Source organism: Achroia grisella, unplaced genomic scaffold (genome assembly GCF_030625045.1).
Source record: "Achroia grisella isolate CSIRO2021 unplaced genomic scaffold, CSIRO_AGI_Agris_v1 utg204, whole genome shotgun sequence".
In the NCBI taxonomy this organism is placed as follows: domain Eukaryota; kingdom Metazoa; phylum Arthropoda; class Insecta; order Lepidoptera; family Pyralidae; genus Achroia; species Achroia grisella.
In genome coordinates, this window is record NW_026712703.1 from 1,990,497 (window position 1) to 2,014,201 (window position 23,705).

At 31.0% G+C, this 23,705-nt stretch overlaps 2 protein-coding genes across 2 annotated transcripts in view; both read left to right on the plus strand.

The window, feature by feature from the left end:
- The window catches only part of LOC131841951 (uncharacterized), an 87,681-nt gene extending 84,539 nt beyond the window's left edge, over nucleotides 1-3,142 (plus strand). Inside the window, exons 7-12 of the mRNA XM_059190360.1 lie at nucleotides 64-196; nucleotides 280-410; nucleotides 498-779; nucleotides 1,181-1,480; nucleotides 1,969-2,204; nucleotides 2,490-3,142. Coding sequence (XP_059046343.1) covers nucleotides 64-196; nucleotides 280-410; nucleotides 498-779; nucleotides 1,181-1,480; nucleotides 1,969-2,204; nucleotides 2,490-2,709 — 1,302 coding nt within the window. The 3' untranslated portion in view covers nucleotides 2,710-3,142. The remainder of the gene's footprint in view (nucleotides 1-63; nucleotides 197-279; nucleotides 411-497; nucleotides 780-1,180; nucleotides 1,481-1,968; nucleotides 2,205-2,489) is intronic.
- Nucleotides 3,143-5,754: 2,612 nt separating this feature from the next.
- LOC131842008 (lipase member H-B-like) lies at nucleotides 5,755-14,741 on the plus strand. Its single transcript, XM_059190439.1, has 8 exons — nucleotides 5,755-5,806; nucleotides 9,244-9,283; nucleotides 9,477-9,586; nucleotides 10,431-10,588; nucleotides 10,810-10,958; nucleotides 11,778-12,004; nucleotides 13,170-13,332; nucleotides 13,815-14,741. Exons 1-8 carry the CDS (start codon nucleotides 5,764-5,766, stop codon nucleotides 13,888-13,890), a joined length of 966 nt encoding a protein of 321 aa, XP_059046422.1. The 5' UTR covers nucleotides 5,755-5,763; the 3' UTR covers nucleotides 13,891-14,741.
- The last annotated feature ends 8,964 nt before the right edge of the window (nucleotides 14,742-23,705 follow it).

Genomic DNA, 23,705 nt, shown 5'->3' on the forward strand with positions numbered 1-23,705 from the left:
GGTAACTATTCCGTTTATATAACGAGTACTATATGCTTCATATAAGGTGTGTTTTATTTTCAGTTGGATGCATTAAATGGTGGGTCATGGCGATTAGAAGCAGAAAAATGGCGAGGAGTGGCAGCAGCGGAACGCAGCAGTGCCGCTCGAGCCGACAGAGATCGTCAGCAACGCGCTCAGAAAGATCTCGATACAAGTAAGCTGAGTAAAAAAGAAATCATAAATTAGTCATTGTAATTTTGTTTCGATAAATTTCTCCCATTTTTGTTAATGTTGTAGTTGCAGAATGCCTGAGCAAGATATCAGAGCTGGAGATAGAAGTGTCGTCAAAAGAAGAAGCTAATGCTCGTCTCCAGGCCACACATATTGAAGAAGTTGCTGGTCTTGCAAATGATATTAAAGGACTTAAGGTACAGAAAAATTGCAGAAATTTACTTATTGTAAATATAAAAATTATATTACATAAATATTAAAAGTAATTAACATATTGTTTTCAGGATAATATAGAGTCTTTAAAACATGAAGTTGCCGAGAGTAGGGCGCGATTACATGCGCACAGCGAAATCGAGCGAACTTTGCGCGCGCAGCTTGAAGCAGCGCGGGCGGAGGTAGAATGCAGCAAGCAACAAGCGCGTGCAACGGCCGACGCAGCGTGTGATAAATCTTGTACTATGTGTGACGCCGCTTGCGATCCGGTCCGGTGCGAAGCGGAAGATTGTGAGCTGCGATTATCTGCGAATGAGGAACTGAGCACAGATGCCAACGAATTGGCTGCTGAGGTGAATATCTATTTGTGTAGAACTTAACAAATATTGGCATGCTAAAGTCTGATATATCTTCTTGTACTGATGCAGCAGCTGTAATTTTGGCTTGATATTACGATGTTAAAATTACTTTAGACAATATTATGTCGTTTAAATATAATTTAACCAATTTATAAGTCGGTCTAGTATACTGCTTCATACACAAAGGAACCGTAAAGTACAAGTCTATGTTAAATTTCGTATCTATAATATATAATAGATTATACCTTACGAAAGAGTAGTACATCTAATCTAGCGAATAAACTTTGTCGATCTGGCGACCTTCCAAACGAAACATAAGTCAAAATTTGACCGTTTCTTAGTTACTTAGTCGATTCAATATAAAATATAATTTACTGGTTCATTTTTGTAAATAGGTACGATCTCTGAGGGCGGTAATAGAATTAAAGCAAGCGGAGATGGCGTCACTTCGCGATGCTCGTTCAGAATTGTCTGCTGAGCGAGAACGACGTGTAGCGGCAGAGCGCGATGCTCGTGCCGCACGACACGCCGCTGAAGAGTTAAGGGAGCGGGCCGCCGCACGACAACGCGACGCCGACAGGTTGCGCGACGAGAACAGAAGGCTGCGCGACGCGGCCGCCCGCGACAGAGACCACGCCACGAGATTGGCTGCTTTGAACGAGGAGCTCAGATACAAGCTTAGGCAGAAATCTCAGGTAAATTTAGATTTTAGTTAAAAATAACTTACTATAAATCCGCAAGTACTGTTCTTTTATATTATTTCTAATAATGTTCAACTATTTTGATCAATGATTATATATTTATATTCTGATCGTATATTTCAATGTTGCATATAATAACAATAACTGCCGTCATTCATCCATAAGGGCCTACTAGGGGAACCAAACAGGTTTTAGTGTACAAGCTGTGGGGTTAGCATGACAACTTACATAATACTATTCTTTTCTTATAGGTGATGATATCAGATCACAGACAGTGAGATCATAATTTTATGACATTGATAAAACTGGTTATTTTTAAACTTTCGTGTTTATTGCACTACCGTATTGCAATTGATAAACTATTCTTGTTAAAACCTGGTTTACAATATAAACAATGTTATAACACTGTTCTACAATTATTATGGATGACTGTTCTATTCGCTAAAAGTATACGTTAATTAGTGTATTTGTTATTATTATAGGTGGTATCCCTATTGGCTGGCGGAGGTTACATAGAGCGCACGCCAATGCGTACACGAACATCGTCTGGCGACTCAGTGCGGTCAACGTCCCCGCCGCCCGACTCTCCGCCGTCACCAGCGGCATCCCCCGCACCGGATACGCCCCCATTACCTGCTGTCAAAGGAGTCGTTGAGAAGCACGATTCGGTCAGTTGGGTGCTTGAAATAGAAGAAACTCCCGAGGAAGTGGCCTCGAGGTAAATAATGACTATTGCCTTAACAAATATTAATGAAATTAAAATTTGCATAATATTTTTGGAATAGAATATCAGAGTAGTCTAATGTGTAGCAATAAGTATAATCTACACAATTAATATTTATTTTTTTTACTATGCGACGACCAAACCTACAAACATCGGAAGGTGAGATAGTGAGTAAAACCGCTACACCACTGATCGTCTCCCTGCTTTATATATTTACGTATATGTGTAGTTTTATATATTACGACGTAACTAGATATATATAAATTTTGATGGATTCAGGTTAGCGAGAAGATCATCGTTCCGCACTGCTGCCTCCCCAAGCGGGGTAAAACGCCGCGGAGGTGGCTCACCGGGCAGTGGTTCGCCGGCACCAGCATCTCCCGCACCTAATGCCTCCAAACTATTCAGGCCAGGAGACCTCGATTTCCCACCGCCGCCTCCCCCACTGAAGGAATCAGCTGGGGAAGCGATTTACATTTATGATGACCGTCAGTATTGATACAGATGAAGTATGAAATGGAGAAGTATGAAGGAATTATGGTTCGTGAAATACTAGTCTCGCGCTCGTGGAGTCGGTTGATAGTAGGCCGTGAGTAGGCGCATGGAATATCAAAACGTGAGAAGCCGTGACAAGACTTAATTTGATATTCTTGCCGAATTTCTAGTACTGCACGTTACACAGTCATAGATTAAAAAATGTGGGACCCAACAGGTATGTTCGCAATTTAGTATTAAATGTAACATTATGAAATAATGATGCGTCATATTAAGGATTTGATTGCTAATGGTTTTGCAAAGTTCGTTGTAGAGTAAAACTGAATTGTGCATAGGATTTGGGTTCGACTGCGCGAAGTATCGTAACGTACCTATTAATTTAATGGACTACGACTTATTTATGTAATGTGCTTGGATATATTTCATGTAATTTAAAATGCAAGTTTGCTCTTCTGAAAGTTTAGCTTGGAGTTATGATGCATTATTCTCGTAAATGATATTACAAACAATACCTTAGATACTTTGTAGATATTATGTAGATAAAATGGAGTTACATACATAATTTGTTTCGATTTATCTCTGCTTACATTTCTGGTTTTTGTGAGTGGAATAATAAATGAAATGAGTTATGTCTGTAGCATACACCCACGTTAATGATAAGTATCTGCTTTTCCCCAAATTATGGCCTTGAACGTTTGTAATATGTATCTATATGAATTTGGCTACATTTTGAAGAAAAGTGTTTATGTACCTGTAAATTGCTCCAATGAATAAACGTATTGCATTTGGTAATGGAAATGATGTCAATGTTTATCATATCAGTAAACCGCATTTCTAGTATACCAGCAAACGACATGTCTACATATTATCACTTCTAAAGATGTATCCCTATAGCTTAGATATAAAATTATTCTACTCTTCCTTCTAATACTTTCTTCTATATTTCTTTATTTCCCTTTGCCGTCTTATTCTTTATTCATTGGTGCAATTATTCTTGATTCTGATATTATCTGTTTATTAACTGTTAATTATAAGAAAATTAAATAAAAAATGTTGTGCCCTGTCTACGGCGTGTCAGCTAGCAGGTTGTTGTCTGCATTAATTAGCAATAGAGTGATCTTAAATGTTTATATTGTTTTGTATCCATTGTATTTACAACTTAATTGTTATAGTTTATCGTGGTTGTTGGCACTGTATTATTTTTATGTACAAATAACAATTTTAATGATGAAAAAAATTAACTTAGCTCTAAGTAAAACATAGTCTGCTAATTGTCCCTGCAAGATATATTGATGCTGATTGTTTTAAGATTGGTAAATGCTTTTGCAGTGATGTGTTTTAAATTAACATTTTAGGTGTTTTAATTTGTATTCATAAAAATAAAGATTTCTCCTGGAAATCGTTTTAACATCCATATTTAAACCAAAGAGTGATTGTGTCAACTCTTTGTCATGTTCCTTATTTGTTGCTGAGCATGCATGCTGGGCAAACGATTTGCATGCGTTGGTTAAAGTTGTAAATTCAAGTAACTTTTTATTTATTTTTTAAGCTAAACAATATAAATAATACCATTCCAAATTAAGAATTGTAAGCGAAAATAATTATTACTTGATTACGGAGGATATTAATATAAAAATAAAAATCGTACGTTAAAGAATTGAGTGGTTTTATTCAAAGTAGTATTTCTATTATACATTATCCTTGTCGATCCATTTTGAGAGAGAAATAAATATGCCTGGTCTTTCTCGCACATGCGCAAACCTAGATATCGTTTTTAAATAGAGCTGTAGCCACACACTGACCCAATTAGGTTTAAGTGGCACATTGAATGAAAACTATATTACAATTTTAATGTAAAATATATGTAATTTCATAAATAAATAAATAAATAAAACATTATATTTAAAATATAGGAGAAAAAAATACCTACTTTTTCTGGTTCGGTTTAATAGAAACCATCACACATATCTCTAATTCCTTTTGTCCCTTCTTAGTGCCAGTAGTGATGAGTGCCAGTAGTATGTGAATAATTATTTATATACATACATGCTTCTGTATTGGAGTCGTGATTCAGTCAGATCATTCTGCTTGAAAGTCGTACAGATATAGTAATCTGCACGACTTTCAAGTTTTACTTCTTATGTAGTAATAAGTAGTAAGTTAGTTTTCTTTGGTATAAATCTGTGATTCAATTCGTATATGTAGTTATTTCATATATGATTTGTTTAAAAAATACTTTAAAATCATATAAAATAACTTTGAAGTTTTTACACCTGATGAAAATAACTTCAGTTTCTTAATCTGGCACTAAATCGACACTAATCATCGTAATACAATTATCTTCGGAACGTTGCCTAAAGGGACCCCTTTTAATAATATATTTTAGTCATCATATTATTTTTTTTTTTAAGCTTTTTATTTTAGGTTCTTAGTTGTACAATTAGGTTATGTAAATACTAGTTATATAATAATATGTATATAAATATTAATGAAATTAATAAATATTATTAAATGTATATTATGATTGTCAAATGGAACATTAGGTACTGACCGAAATCAAAGAAAAGTTGTTAATATCATTATCAATATATATTAATATAATAATCATTGTTATTTTAATACTCATACCGATCTCGTACCTTTTAAATAGGTTTAGGCGTTCTCCATGTCATACTTGATTACTTAATGCCATTCTTTCCTTTTTTTTTCCTATTTGATTAGATAATACTTCTACGTACTTTATTATAATGTTTGTGTTTTTTTTTATTCAAATAGTCACCGGTGAAATAAATACATACATTGTAATCCAAATTAATTTATAGCGTAGGTAGGGGTATTCTTATCATTAAATGATGTACCGCGTACAGGCATCTCGGCAAAAAGTACTGGTTAATATGTTTATTTTCTGATAATTTATAGCTTTATTTTAATAATGCGTGTAATCAGTGATATGTGCCAAGGCGAGTATGAAATATTGTAAGTGGCGAGGACATGCTGATATCAACCTTTATATAACCATTCCATATGCTACCGAGGGACAATTCGTGGTAGTTTCAAAATGAACAGTAGTTTGTACGTATATTATTTATTGCTGGGTGTAGGTAAGTTTATTCATATTCATAATAATAATAATATATAAATTGAAATCATAAACGGCGTATACTTAACATTAAAATCAGGGGTAATATTGGAGCAGTAGTGACAAGCGGCCTAGATCGCCTAGTGTGTAGCAAAAATGAGGCCGATATTTCTCCTACATATATTGTTATCATATAATGTTTTTCTTAAACATGTGTCTACAGGGAACAAGAGTGTTATGTCTATAGAAGAAAGAAACAAAACTTTACACCATCAGAAGGTTGAATATATTGCTGTGGTATTTAGGTGTATTGGTTGTGCGTACGTGTGCTGATGAAATAAAACATGTGTCATCACTATTTTTTGTCCACCCTGTAAAAGTAATCGCCTCTTTATTTAAATTTATCGTAAGCTTTTGATATAGTGTGTTATGAGATGCTATGGGAGAAGATTCAAAGGCAAAATATTTCCAGACTACTTGTGACAATACTTAAGTGCCGGTATGATAACCAAATTAATATTATTCACTGGCTGAAATGTTTTCTAATGAATATAAATTGGAGTGAAACCCACATTTTGATAGCCTGATAGCTGAACTTAGCAACATGCATACGGGCTGTCATATAGACGGAATTGCCGTTAATAGTCTGAGTTATGCTGATGACATGGTTTTGCAAAGTTCATCGATTAGTCCGCTACGTAAAATCTCAAATGTTTGTAAGTAATACGCTGAAAAATTAGGCTTCTTGTATCTATATATAACACAGTAAAACGCGAATATATATTATTCGGCCTAGGTCGTAAAAAATCTACAATTCCACAAATTGTGTTGAATATGAATAATTCCCTATTAATAGAGTAGCCAAGTTTAAATATTTAGGACATATGATTGCTGATCACTAAAAAGATAATGTTGATATATTATACGTGAACGAAGAGCGGTGCCCGTAAGGGGTAATATGTTGTCTCGCGGATTCGCACGTTGTTCGACTGAAGTAAAAATAACATTACTTAAAGCTTACTGTAAATCTTTCTTCACCAGCTTTTTCTGGGTCAACTGTTCATAGAAGGCATATAATTTTTATTTTATTTTTATGAATGATAATGGATTAGTGCACCCGCCTGCGGTCATGGTTTCCACTGGCGGGGCATCAGTGGATGATGATAAAATGAGATGAGGTCAGGTCAGTTAGCCCATCGTGACAAATTCATCAAGAATTTATCACGATGGTTTCCAGGAGGAACCGCGTGGAGTTCAACCGGACATGGCACGTTGCTAGCAATGGGGTCAAGAATATATACTACTAATAATCCCCTACCTCCCAAACATAACTATTTTAGGTACGTATCAATTCTTTTATTATACACTGCAGTTGTAACACGATCGATATTGAAAAATATTATCGGGAGTTAGTAGTAAGTAAATGAAACTTACATCTTTATTTTTTTTTTTGTTTTTAAACTATTTAACACGACTTTAGTAACAGAGTGATAAACAATCTGATGGACTTTTCTACGGAAAGTGGTGAGCATCGCCTATACTCATAAATAACATCATAGATATTATGAATAAATTATGAAGCTCTCGGCTGTATCTTCTAACCATCAAACTGTTCAGATCGAAACCTAGCAAGAAACAAAAAGATTAATTTACTAATTTTTGATTTAATAAATTAGATTTATATAAGACTAATTTACTAATTTATATTGTAAATTCTAACGTAAAACCTAGAATTACCACCAAGTGACTCACACTACTATACATGTACACTACTGTAGCATAACTAACCTCGATAGGTAGGTACATCGCCGATTTTCAATGAGTGTCCCATTGAAAATCGGTCATGAGTGTATAGTAGTATTTCAATGTCTCTTAAAAGACAGGATAATGTGACTTTTCATAAAATCATAGAGTTATGTTATCTTCAAACATATTTTACAATATCCTCACAGTACATTTATCGTAACCATCTAGGTTTACATACCATTAAAGAATAACCAATATCGATGTATTCGGTTCGATACGGAGTTCTAAAAGTAGAGCATAGCTTACATATGAACATTTGACATAATCCTATAAAGTAGGCACATACGTAAGCTTACAAAGGGTTTTCAATTTATTGTAAATAAAATAATTATTAGGCACCTCGTATACTTATTATGTAAATATAAAATGAAGTCCCAACTCTCTCTTAACTAATAATCTCATTATTTATGTAATTAGATATTTAGTAATGACAGAATGTTATTTTTCTTAGTAAAATTTAATAACAATTTTAAATAATGATGGTAGATAAAGATGATGATGAATGAAAAAAGCTTATTCATTCTTAAACGGCCGTTATCTCACCTTCAATTCTCCTGGAGTTGTGGGTGATGAGCCGCCAATGAGCACCCGCTCATTGGCGGCGGTGATTAGTTACCAGTGTTTGACAATCTCGTTTGTCGCTGCTTAAAAGAATAATATTTCCGTTTAATTAAAAAATATATATTAAATTGAAAAGACTAGAATAACGAACAGGTATTTAAGGTATTTCTAAGTAAAAGCAACAAAGCCGAACAAAAATATTTTATAAATACTATCTATCGGTTTTAAATATAATAATACTGTTTGTATTAGGTATATTGCTATAGCATAAAATGTAGTACAAAGTATAGACTTATTACAACAGGCACATTTAATATCAGTTAAAATTATGCAGTAAAAGAATCGTAAATATTTCTCAAACAACTTCTCATTAAACTGCATACATAACTGAACTCTAGATTCGATTCGTGGTAATAAAATCCAACCAAACGGAAGCTAAACACAAACTAGTTTACAACTAATTTCAGAAAGGAATCACATACCTACATAATAATAAAATTTAACATTAATCTTCCTAAAATAAATAAATTAGCCCGTAAGAATGAAAATTGCCTATACATATTTAAGACATTTAAACAGATACCCACTCAGATGATACTTGGCCAAATTAATTGCTACAAGTATTAAGCAAATAAATAATTTTCATTTCATAGTATAATAATATTTTTGCTTCTAAAGAAATATTCGCACTATAGATAAATTTTATATAGATAATATAAATATTTCTTGGGACTAAAAAAATTGCTATGTATACGTATTATTATTACTTGAGTCATTTAAGTAAAAAAATAGAGACAAATGTGACAGAACTAAGTAATTTTGATGACTTACAATATTTGGTTTACCAAAATTCTTTACGTTATTTAAGTTTATTATGGTAGATATTAAGAGTTAACTCAGTGGCTCACAGTAGGTATATTTATAACTTATTTTATGGCAATATAACTTTTATATCTAAGTAAGATCCAATAACACGTTTCCTCAAGCGAATTAGAACTGGTTAGCTATTTATTTTTATAGCTTCAGTGTTCAAGATGTATCTCAGTTACAAAGTGTTTAAGTTATTAATATTTAATTGTGCTTTTGTTCTAGTTATATGCGACGACTCACCCTTACTAAGATTTTATTATAGGTAAGACTTATAAACTTACATTCACGAATAATCCTGCTATAATATAAGATATCCCATAGATAATATTATCGGGTCGAATATTTTTTTTATAGTTCTATAAGAAGTTGATAGAAAACACTTAAGGGAAAATCTAGTGCCTTTAACCAAGTTGCAGTTACTGATGCTTTTATTAAAAAAATATGTTTTTTTTCAGGTCTATTGATGACTACAAAGAATTTAACTTCAGTGAAGCTTATCAAGTACTTTCTACACAATGGTATAATCCTAATCGAACTACTGTTATATTTACCCACGGATTTCGAGGTTCGTTATGTTCGTAATATTTTATTAATAATATACTGAAATATGGTAAATAATATGTTATTGTTTATCTTGAATAACAACAAATACACATGAAATTAAAATCATACCTTAGTCCATAGCGCAGAGTATAATCTGTGGTGTGGTGAAGTCTTTATCTATGTGAGCCTTGAGCTCGCTTGCTACATACAGTAGATACTTAATTTATAAAAAGTTAGAACGTTATTTATCTATATTTAAACCGATTTCAATATAAGGCATAAAAATGAATACATACAAGTAGTATCCATAGAATAAACATGTAATTATTTAGTTTAATATTAAACCTAAAAATTGATACGTAAGGAAAAAGATGAATAAATAAAAAGTTAAAATTCTAATAAATGCTCCTGTTGATATAGTAATAGCAATATCGTACTCTAAACCTATATGTTTCTTTTTATACAGCTCATATTATCAATTTTAACCACAACGGTTTTTACAAAAACCTAATGAAACAAGGATATTTGTATTTCATTTTTATTCCAGTATAGTGCAGTGTAAAAGCAGAGCCAGGAAAAAACAACATATCTACTTCCACATAAAACACTAATATTGGAAAATGAGGATTCATTCTATCTAATATCATGATTGTACTGAAAAAATTATCTGCCTTTACTAATAATTTCGAATGTAGTCTACATTTGAAATTATTATTAAAGGTGGTTTATATTCGCCTTATTATATAAATAACAGTCTTTATTATCCTATTTAATTTTTTCGAAATATAAAAACAACGACGTTATCTTCATTTATTTCTATGGCTAGTTCTGTTTTTATATTGTTTTATCAATAATATATTTTGTAGGTAATCCCCAAGGGCCAGCTGTAACTGCCGTAATAAAGTCTTATTTGGAACAAGGAAAAAGCAATGTTGCATTGTTAAATTGGGAAAAGTTGGCAGCACCAGTGCTTCCTAGTGTGTTCAATTCTTATGCAAATTGGGCTGCACCTAATGCTAGAAAGGTATGGTATCAGAATAATATAAAAGTTAAACAAATTTATATACCTACTTTACATTATATTAACAAGATTTCTTTATATTATACCTTTTTCAAAGTTAACTTGGGACCATTGAGAAGTCGTACAAAGAGACTATAAAAGTATTATTCATGAAGTAATTTAAAAGTATCGATTTTATTAAGATAGAATAAAAAAGAAATGTTGAAATGAAGGATTTTTTCCAGGTGGGGCAATATTTTGCTGAAACTCTGCTAAACCTGTCGGATGCTGGACTTAATTTAGATAACATACACCTAATCGGCCACTCTTTAGGCGCTCATCTATTCGGTATAGCTGGAAATACGTTGTCTAAAGAAGGAACTCAAGTACCATGGTGAGCTTTGTAAGGGAGCTTTTTTAATTAAAATTAAAAGCTCTAAAAACAACAAGATATAATGTAGCGCATTATTTTCTACCCTGTGTTTGGTAAATACGGTTTAATATCTGTAGCTGCAATGTTTGCTATTTCATTACCTCAGCATCGTGTTTCCACCGAGAAAACATACTTTAAATGTATTTATTTGGATATAGTATAGATAGAGTTTACACCAAAGTATTCATAAAAAAAATCCGTTTATACTGTTATATAAAGTATAAAAGGAACGCTAGATTTTTGTTTCTGTACATGACCGATATTTATCATAATAGAAATGTATTGCAGGTTTACGAATATGCGATATCATAATATGATTATTTATAGAAACGGAGTAGAAAGTAGCGATTTTTTTAAACAATCCATTAGGAGTTCGTTTATATGGCCGCTTGAATAATATGGACGTTACATCTAAGAGCATATTTGATAGATAGGGTTTATAAACAGAAAGCAAAAAATTTCATTAATTAACAATACGATATATAAGGCAGTCCCAAGTAATTTAATAAATACAATTGCATTTTACTCGTGAGTCTTTATATAAACAAAGGTCTTACCTTTATATCAACAATTATTTTGTGTATAAAAATAATAATATAGAGATTTGAACTATATTAGAAACTTATATTCTTAGGGAATTGAAATTTTAAGAAAAAACGTAATCACTTTTTTAATATATCTAATTTATTAGAAACTTTACAGAAACTAGATTACTTTAGTTAAACAAAAAATCCACACAAATATGGTATTAGTACAGATGTTGTAATATTATTTTTTCAGGATAACAGGTTTAGATCCCGCCTCAGTCGGGTTTGAGACTAGACCCTTGTCATCTAAATTACACGCGGGCTCCGCAGGCTTCGTAGATGTCATTCACTCGGACCCTGACCGATACGGGTACAAACGACAAATGGGTACAGTTGACTTCTGGCCTAATTATCGAACTCTGGGGCCTGTCATACAGCCGGGATGTGACAATCGACAACATTCTACATTCAGTATGGAAGGTACATATTTTTCGTGATAATTTTAGTTGAAGTAAATTAAATCATAAATTATAAATAAATGACATTATTAGATTAAGGCAATTACACTACAATACACTGAGATATACACTAAGAGATCGATATTAATGTTCCCTAATGACTTTTTCTCATTAAGCTTTGTTCATGCCTATCAAAGTAACTATGATATACTCGTAATATAACTTGGAAAGCGGAGGTGTAGATGTAATAATATAATACGTTAATAATGATCATAACGGCATGGCGGCATTATTGTTAAAGTAAAGAAATTATTATGTATGCGTTCTAACAGGCAACCTTTGAATAATATAACTTCAGAAAAGAGATTCTCATAAATGTAATTGGATAGCTTTTGAATCTGTATTGTTGTTGGTATTCCTCGTATCCAATTAGTTAACGGTGTTTACGACTGTAACCAGACAAGTGATTGCTACTTACTATTTTTTTGCGAAACCTAAATATTGTATGTTACACATTATGGATACACATTGTTTTAAAATAACTAATTCAATATCTCTTTTTCTGTTAAATATTGGTTGTAGCTAAACAGACAATTGACATTTTAGTTATTTCAATAGTCTGTAATAATTCGTTGTTAAACTCGGTTAAGTGTATTTGTCACGTTCTTTATAAGTAAGAAATACTTTTGGAAATAAAAATATTTCTTCTTAGTTTTTTGTCTATTCTTTTTACATCTTACAAAACTTAGAAAAAGATTATTTCTAGGAGAAATGATTAATTATTTCTATAGAGTTCATTCCTTCCTATTTAATTTATATTGTTATTAAAACAAAAATGAAAAGCGTCAAATATAATTTCAGCTATATTTTTATTTCTATATCGAACATATTGGATAGTATATCCAATATGTTCGATAAACAATAATTCCCTATTGCATATGTATATTAATTTATTTATTTAGTTGAAGACTAACTGATTTATTTTAAATTTTAAGACTATATATGATAAAAATTTAATTTTTGTTCCGGAATTTGTGTGTATTCTCTTATTAAACTGAAAGTATTTTACAAGGAAAATTAATACAAAGAGACTTTATAAAGAGGAAAACAGAATGCTCCAACGTAAGCCTACTACATAAACTTAATCTGATAAACAATAACAGGGTATTTACCAAATTGTTTTCCAGATTTATGTAATCACAATAGAAGTTGGCAGATTTTGGTGGACACTTTAAAATACCCAGGCACCATAATTGGGCGGTTTGCAGAGAATTATAGAAAATGGAAGAACTATTCACAACAAGATGGAGATGCTATAGTATTGGAAATTGGAGTTTGTTTGGAAAATATGTAAGTATTTTAGTAAATTCATTTTATAATTAATTGTAAGACAATCTGGAGGCATATTTTGTATGTAGAATTTTTGACAGTGTAGAGTAAGTGCGGTCCACTAGATGGAAAGTAGGCTTGGTTATTTTTATACATTAACAGTACTGTTATAATTTTAGAATGTGATTACTTTGACTTTCTTCCTATCCTAATACTGCATTCCATTTCTGAAAGAGAACTAAATTACAAGTAATTTCAATATCACTTAATCTGATATAACAGTATGAGTTACATCTGCTTAGCAGCAAAGACAAAGGCAGTATGTAGAGTAAGGAGCAACTTTTTACAAAATCATTATGAACAGTTTTTCCAAATTTAATGGTGATTATGATGCTATTATATATATTGTATATAATTTGTTGATATTTCATTTTCGAAACTTTTATCGAATTGACAGTACCTATATGAAGTAAAAACGTTTATTTACTGAAATTATGTTTCAGAGTCCCAGGAAATTATTATTTTAGAACATTTGCTGAATCTCCGTACGGAATGGGCAGTGGTGGTTTATATCCATAGGAGCAAGCCCGGCCTAATTATTACTCACATTAAAATGAAAACAACATCAATTATTATATTGACTAAATTATTATTTTCATTTATTGACTGGAACGATAACAAATGTATCGTTATCGTTACAGTCAATTTAAGCCTTAATTCAAACTAAAGCAGCAGGTCTTATCTGGAGTATGATCTTAATATGAATTTTAATTTAATACATATTTGTAATGTTCTTTTGAAACGTAATATATAACTACAGCAACATAATAAGCGGAATAAATCGACAACAATAACGGTAAATTCTTTTATTGACTGCTAGTTTATAATTTAATTATATAAGATGGTGTTAGAGGGTGTAAACAATGTCATTGTAGAGTCATGGTATACATTACATAATATTAGTTTCATAGTTTAAATGTAGCCTTTCCTTATACATGTGTACTCGAAGTCATAGAAAATGGATCTATAAGAATATCTACTAAGAGTTTGCCATCGATATAATGATTTGTTATTCATCAAGAATTGGATAGATTAATCACCCGGGAATTTTTTCACAAATCATTATAGCACTTAAAAAGAAAATGGATTCCTTGATGAGAATGCCAAATAATACCGCACTTTTGTATTGCAAAATTATACTCTACTTAATTTTTTACTTTAACGTATAGTTTTTATATACTTTACTATTTGTAATAAATCAACAATATCTCTACCATTATTGGTCCCGATAAAACTTCATCATATACCGTAGTGGGTACTTAAAAAAATATAGTAAAAAAATATTAATAAATTAATCATTGAAGGATTAAAATTTAATTATTGTTATACATATATATATATTAAAACAGTTAATACAGCTATGAAGTTTAAAATTGTATCACGTATAATTGTTAAAACCGTGATACCCTTATTCTGGTTAGATTACGTAAATAATTCGTAACATACACTAAGAAATTTAATGATTTTTGGTATCTGTACTGAGTAGGTACAAACTTTGTTTTTCTATTTTCTAGTCAAGATCGAGACTAGAGGCATATAAAAAGTATTTAGAATATTGTACACATATGAGTATTGTAGACATGTACCTACCGATCTTGCTTGAGGAGCTGACTCCTTTCCTTGAAATGGTTTTCATTTCGAAATGTCTGTTTGTACAACACGGTTCACTGTGAGGCAGCCGCTGGCCCTAGCAGCCCAAGGGAATCTTCTGTTTATGGACTACTTCTTTTGAATAAACTCTTGATAGTCTTTTGACATTAAAATGTCTTGTCGTATCTTTATTATTCACTATACAATTGTAGCATTACAAATAAGAAATTGTGAACGAAATTGTGAAGATGTATTTATCTTTTTAATAATCTCATAATTATGTGTATATATTATGTCATACAAGTATTATATAAATTTGATTATGTTGTAACGTAATATTACACTTAGTCAGCGAATAAAAAGATACAGTTTAACAACTCAATTGCGGACAAAGAAAAATAGTTCGTCAACCTGACTGCCGGACATACAGTCGAATTTTAATAATAATAATAATCTTAGGACATTTCACACAGCGCTATCTAGACCCAAGTTAAGCTAGTTAAAGCTTGTGTTATGGATAACTGATACAAATGCAAAGATTTTTTTTCGTAAATACATTCATATTGTACATAGAAAACACCCAGACCGATACAAGCAATCATACTCATGAATACAAATGTTTGTGCCGTACGAGGAATCGAACCCGCGACCATGGGACGTAAAGCTGAACCGCTAGACCACCGACGTTGTCGAATTTTGCTAAGTAACACATGATTATGTGGACAGGTGATTTCTGACATAGGGTAAGGATAAAAAAACTTTACAACTGTAACATTCCACTGAAGCAAATATTTGGCGCAAACAGAGCTGCCACAAATAACTAGTTAAGAACAAGATTGATAAAAATTGTTACATTAAAATTTAAAACATTTCACAAGTATCTCTTTTGTAATTATTTCACATGGATATTTATTTAGGTAAAAGATATTTTCATTCTCAATAATAAGATTTTATAACAGGAAAGAGGGATAGAATCCACGTCAATCCAATTACATTCAGCTTTTATTTTTCATCACGTTTCTAGCAGGTGTTGTTAGAGAAAATATTTGCCTATAATTCCGAAATTGGATATTTGAAATCTAACATCCATTTTAGAATATAGAACAGCAAAATATAGTCATAAATGTTTTAGTAAAATTTTAAAATGTCGATGTCTAATTTTCAGAACAACTTATTTCCGAGTGCGTATTGTTAAATTATTTCGCTCAATTAAAATTTTCCTGTTTCCAAACTGTTTTAAAAAAGTTTAATTGATATAATGAAAGTAGTTACATAATGAAATTCGACTGGCTGGTCTGTGTTTGGCAAATATTTTTTTGCCAAAACAAAGAGATCATACTATTGTTTTTTCTATATAGTTGGTGTTACCTCATCGGATATCACATTTTCATATATATATTATGTGTTTATGTTTATGTTTACGTATATAGGTCACAGTTGTCACCACTGAGTTCCAGTTATAAAAAAAAAGTCAGAAAATTCATATTTTACTGCTCTGATTCTCAAACAAATAACTCATCAATGACAACCCTATTAACGAAATACCAAAATAGGGATTGTGATTTATTCATCTCTATCTAACCATTATGTGTTTACTGTTGTGTGGATCTTTGTATATTTCAATACAAATAACTATACTACTGTAACTTATCTACTAGCTCCACAGTTTTTATTTATATAAATTTGAAATTTAATATTGAGATTTAGACTGTAGTTCTGTCTATCGGGTGCAAAGTCGATTCGATCGTAAATGTTTTAACCCTTCCATTTCTATCAGAATTTTTCAATTACAATTTCTCATACTTGACGTCACTTTGCCGACGTTGACGTATTATGACCTCTTTCTCACGGCTAAAGTAAATTATAGTACCACCAATGGGAGTGTCTACAGAAGTGATGGCTTAATGATAGACTAACTCCGCGGTGAAAAAGGTGTTGTTTGAACCACACTTCGAATATTTTAAAAACACTGAATTATCAGGTGTTTTTATTTTAATGTGTAAAATAATTTCAGTGTATGGATATTATTAATGTAGCTAATAAATACTTAATACCACAAATTTTATTTCTTTTTGTGAAAGTAAACCTAAAATTAAACTTATTTTAATACTTAGGTACCTACTACTACCAAAATGGCAGTTAGCGCCTATATTTTCCAATTAACAACAGGTAAAGTATTTAGCTACACAAACACAACTTTATTGAATGCTACAAGCTTATAAAGTTATAACAAGCCCCATTGAAGCATCTGCCTCTACCAACTTGACTAATTGTTCTAATTCTGATCTATTATCTTCAGTAACCTAAGGTAGTACAATTTAATTACATTGCTACAATAATATTTCAATATCACAAAAGGTCGTTCAGAGCGACGTGGTTTAAACAATATTCATCAGCAAATATGTGTGCACATTTTTTGTTTATCGCAGATTTAATCAAAGTTGTATCTAACACATATATCTAGCATCATTGCCAATTGGTTTATGGCCAAAAGTCCCGAGTTCTAATGTAATGTCTAATGCTTTATGTGTTTATTTATACTCGTAATTCGGACTAACTCTCAGGTGATGGTGGTTACAGTTAACAATGTCTATGACTACGTCATCAGAGATAACAGCCATGAAAGTAGGTCTATGATTATTATAAAAAAGTTTTCTCAGTTATATTGATTTAATGACTTATTTGTCGAATAAGAAGTTTTTCTACCGGCGGCATCTACTTGAGGTCAGCAAGAAAGTTTCAAGTTTGCCTAATAAATTATTTTGTTGTTGCCGTGTTCCAGAGCCTCACACACGCACATCCTAATCACTGTAATAATCGGCATCGGTAGCGGTAATCTATTTTACGGAGTTTCTGTTTGTATAGAAAGATTATTTTATCGACTTTTTAATTCAGACGACCCTGACAGTGCCATATTTTATTCTCAATACACTATTAGAAAGTGGTGTTTGTTAAATTTGCTGCTGCATAATCTACACTATTATACTATTATAGATTCTACTGTCTACAGACTGTGAGAGTCATAAAAAGTTTTCATTTAGTTAAGTTTAGCTTATAAGTTCTATATTAATCATATAAGTAATCTACAATTTGGAATATTATTTATCTACTTAGTAATATCCAAATGTTGTTACGAGTATATCTAAAAACTGTACATATTGGTTCTATATTTTTCATACTTAAAAAAACTACTATTTATGAATTTTCGGTCTATGCGAGGTTAGATATATTTTTCATATTTTATTTTTTCAGGAAGCTTTATCAACGCAATTATATTAATAAGGTTTTTATACACAAATAAATGAAGTCTCAATCAGCATAAAAGCTTACAAAATTGTGAGGAGGGTATACCTACGGCAATTTTCATTGCGTTTTAAAACAGGCGGTACGCAACCGAAGTCGTTCGCTACATCTGTTTGACAATTTACGCTTTTAATAATGGCCGACACTGCCTTTGAATCGGTCGCGCACGAATTAACAAGCGGCTAAATTAAAGCCTTCAAAGTTTTTGCAGTGCAAACGGTCTGGTACGCCCCCGAGTTCGTTTTGTCCTAATTCAGCCGCGGGATTGAAGAAAATTAGAAAGGGCCTAAATCGGTTTCACTAAAATGAATACAGTATCGGCGCCGCGGCGGGGTGAACCAGACTGGTGTAAATAGCACAGCTGTTCCACGACATAATGACATTTTAATAGGCCGTTATTATGTAGGACATCAAATCAAACAACACACGAGATTTCATTCAAAAAGTTATTGGATAATGTCACAATTATATGCGACGTTTATAAACGATTAACAATGGAATCTGGCTTTAAGAATATCAAACTACAAATAATAAAATTCAAACCAATTGATAGGTACAATCGTGATAATTATAAATCACAGTGGTTGCTTACATTCGTTTAAATTTTAATGAGACCATTGTATGCGACGAAAATACGCTTTTACAAACATTTTTTTTATAAAATTGATATTTGATGAAAGAAAATAAATATGATGTATTTCTTTGACCGTCGTAGCAAGGAATGGTAACAGTAAGTTGCTCGCATAGTAGTTAGATGTAATTATAGACTGGAGAGCTTGCTAAATTATCCCCTAGGTCTATTATTTTCATAATTTATGCAAGCCAAAGTGCAGGGCAGAAACGTCAACCAACTATAAGTTTAGTCAATTACCTACAGTTTACTGTCGATATTCATGTTATCAAATATATATAGTAATTGTAGGGGATTACAAACCATATTTGCTATTCCACTGTCATTGATACTCGTACTATAACGTTAAAAAATAATATCTATCGATTAATTCCACTTTTGTCCATGCTACATATGATACAAGTAGTAGAAAATAATTTTCTAACTTACGTGTCCTACTTAAAATTAATGTATATTTAAGTATGCATACGTACGTAAGTACTATTTATTTCATTTTAATATTATTTTACATTTTCAGATTCAATATGTTATTATGTGTGTGTGTACATGTAATTTATTTTTATTGCGTGTTATGACTTGACACGTCTTCAACCATTTATTCTTAATATAAACATGCTAAATGCCTTAATTGTAGATTAAGTCGTCGCAATAAGTTTTCGTGGCAAACACTCTCGCGTGTAACACGACATAAATATTTTGTTTAGTCATCAAAATAAAACAAAGTCATGCGTGAACATGTATTCTTAAACATTTGACTTCAAAATTAGCATAGCAAGGTCAATTAAAGTCACAAGTTTAACATTCTGTAAGACTTAGAAAAAGCTATTAACTGTTGCCACTTGTAACAATTTACTTTCAGGTGAGGTATAGATATTGTATGCCAGACGCCATACAAGGAATGACACTCGAAAGCCTGCTGCCATTAGGCCCCAGTTCAATGATTTATATGTAATTTTTCTTTAATTTTATAAAACTAAAATGCCATCTGATCTACTGGTAAGTGGTAACCGTCGTCTATGTACATAAACAGCATTAGAACATCGCATACATACATCCGTACTACCACTCATACGGTGCCCTTCAGGAGGACTAAGATGTCTCCGTGCCTTGTAATTGCACTGCCTTATACTCTTTAACCGCAACACATCTTATTAGGCAAGTACTTTGGCAGCTGAAATTGGTGACATAAAGGTACTCACGCAGGCTTTGTACAATGTCTACTTCGTTAAAAATTTGTTAATTTTTATTAAAAACATAACTTGTTTTTTTATATTATGACCATGAGATCAATCGACAAAGTAAAGTAGATCATTCTCTAAGATACCTAATGGTAACATTTTATTATACAGTCAGTAAATCAGTGGGACTGGACCAGACAGAAAATATGTCCAAAATTGCTACTATAAGCAGCACGATAAATAACTTCGATAAATATTATCATCTACCAATTGCTTTTTCTCTTTACGATAACATGAAATCATATGAATAAATTTGTATCGGTATAACTGATCTATTTACTTTCAATGACCATTATTATCATCATGTTGTATCTATATATTGGATACATAACTATAGTAATTCCAAGAAATAAAACATACGTAAATGTCTATTTTATGTACTTACATGTAAATCTATTTTATGTACATGTAAATAATTAATCTTGGATAATTCGTTCTCTAGTCCAAAGTTAAGAAGAGCTCATAATTATATGTACTAAATGACAAATGGAAATAGTTTAATGCATATTTTGCATAGAAAAACGTCAAGTCGAACAAGCGGATTTAAACCTTTAATTTTTCGTCATGTTGGATGTAAGTCATACGTACAAAGTGCATGCATTATACACAATAGGTATCTTTTCCTATATTATTATTAGAATAATAAAGAAGCTCAAAGGTATATATAAATATGAGTAAAGAATAAACACCTAATTGTATTTCATTAGCCTAAGTCAATATTAGTTTTATAATCTGTTTAGAATTAGCTGCTTTACTTTACTTTTTACAGAATCCGGAAATCTCTATACCCGTGGGATTTTCTAAAAATCATTTCTCTGTGTAAAATTTGGAGTATCTATCCCCAAAAGAAATGTACATGCCAAATCTCAGTTACATAGATTAAATATTGAGAGGACTTGATTATTGATTTAGTGATGTTTTTATTAACAAAGCTTTTTGGTTTTTCTAAGTTACGGTTTGTGACTCCAATTTTATAGAACTTACAGATGTATAATATTCGTACTTCTTGGTAAAAATGTAAGATACCAAAGATCAATGGAATTAGACCAATCAGGTAAAATTGAGCGTTAAAATATTTTCTTCTTAGTAATATAATTTACAAGTAGATTACTAACACAATATCGATCATAATTTAAAAATTTATCAAAATTAAATATATAATATAAATTAAATAAATAACTATAAATTATGTAACTTTAAAGAGCGACAATATACCAACGAATGTTCTTGCGATGCTTTAAATTTTCCAGTTACATTAAATATACATTGATGGGTTGGGTCACTTGATCAAGGGCTAGCAGTATTTCCGGTTAAATGTAACGCGACGCCGTCAAACTTATTGACCATCGTTAGTCATTCTAATGTGAACATAAATTGTGGCGGCCAAGTCGTTTTATTTAACATCCACTATATTGCATTTCATTATTAAAAAAGTAAGTACTCATATATGAGGACGCCGAGGGTAGCGGCCTAGGTATTATCGCAAAATATAGTGTCGGTGACAAAAAACTTTATGTGACAATTTCTAACTAATTCTTCAATGATGAAAAGACAACAAACCAAAATTAATTATAGAAGTTGAAGCTTGCCTTCTGATATGTTTTAATCAAATATTCTCATTGAAAATGTCGGCATGTTAAGTGTTACGTTCATTATAATAGCGGCCAGTTGATAAAACTGAGTAAATAAGATACGTGTTAAATACATTTTATATTCTCTACGAATAACTGTTCTTATGCTTGTAGATTGTATGTAAATATATACAATAATTGTTTCATTTTGTTTTTTTGTAATTGTTATTTTATAAATTGTGGTCATGAAGTTATTTAGATTTTCAATTATTTTATATTTCTCAAAAAGTTTTTCTTATTTTGTTTATATATCAGGTATATTTAGGTATGTGATAGATCTACAGCGGATGCGATATTTCCTGAAGAATTTCCTGTAGATAATTGAAAGATAATGAGTAGTCACTAATCCCTAAAATCTAATTTAGGAAATTTTGTGTACATACTCCTTAAGAATGTATTATTTAATAAAATATTTTATATTTAAGGTCTATTAAAATATTTGATAATAAATTCTAATTACTGCAATAATTAAATATTAAATAAAATTTACATGAAATATTTCTGAGAGACACGAAATAAATAACCTTAAAATAGGGCTAAATGGTTAAACCCTTAAGATATGACAGAGGTCAGTAAGCATTCGCCCCATCAAACCTCGTCAAACGTTAAAGAGAACAGAATATATCATATTTCTACGTTTATATCAGTGTCTACCCTATTTAAATATACATACATTCGAATCCCTTTTTTTAAATATCTATCTATAACATATATATATACAAATGCTCAAATTGAAACAAATTTCTTTCGCTTCTACTGCAGTTATTAATCTGTAATTACACTAGGTATTTAATTAAAATTCACTGTACAGTTAAAAACTATTATGAGTCTCAGTAGATTGCTACTTATTGTCAATACAAAAAGGTTATTTGTTACTTACAATTGGCTCTGTACCAAAGTGAGGAAAATATTGGATTGTATTGGCAAGAAAAAATGCTTGTTCTTCGTTGTTAGGATTTAGTACCATTAAATTGCTAATAAATATGTAAATAAATTTATTTTTATAAAACGTATCATAAAATTAAGAAACTCATGTTTAGTATACTTGTTAATTCGTTAATAAAAAAACAATTTTAACTATTATTTTTTCGCATAAATCGGACTCTATATATTTTATTTGATTTAAAATATAGCAATTAATTCTAAATATGATATTGATATGTAGTATCCCAAATATCATATTTGTATTCTCAAATTGAATGAAATGAATTTTAATATTAAAAAATGAAATTTTAATATTAGGATACAAAATTTTTTTCACTAACATAATAATTCTTAGTAAATTAGCTGCATACTTTAATACTATAACACTGTTGTATTTGAATCATCGACGGATTTCTATATTTTAGTATAAGGTTCCGTTTTTTTAGGAATAACTTAATTATGTAGAAGAAAAGAAGACTTTTTTGTTAGTTCTTCTCGACTCATACTAAATTCAGAACTTATGGTAAATTTAACTTATCATACAGTGTCTATAATACATCTGTCTGAATAAGGATATTTGCTATGATTTGAACATAATTATATAGACAAAACTGAAAAGCTTTATTAATATTAGACTTCGATACAAAATAAGTATCTTAGTCATGTAACGTTCTATGATATGTGAAACTAACCTGAAAGACATCAGATGGTTGTTCAAAACTATCACAAAGTGTAACATATGGGTTTATATATTGTTGTTTAGGTACTGACGCTTTCAAAGTATCTAGCTATTAACATACTAGTATTGTTAAATTATTACTTACAATACCAGTGAGATTCAATTTTTTATGAAACTCTGATAAAATTAAGACTTCGCAGAAATGGGTAATTTGAAAATTATAATTGTTTATGAGAAATAAATCAAGGTTGTTACGTATATATATATATATATATATATATATATATATATATATATATATACATATTGACCGGAAGATTGTGGTTCTGGGGGAAGAT

Coding starts and splice junctions, on each gene's coding strand:
- LOC131842008 (XM_059190439.1), top strand. CDS start 5,764: ATGAACAGTAGTTTGTACGTATATTATTTATTGCTGGGTGTAG. Junction 12,005..13,169: donor TTCTACATTCAGTATGGAAG/GTACATATTTTT, acceptor ATTGTTTTCCAG/ATTTATGTAATCACAATAGA. Junction 13,333..13,814: donor GGAGTTTGTTTGGAAAATAT/GTAAGTATTTTA, acceptor ATTATGTTTCAG/AGTCCCAGGAAATTATTATT.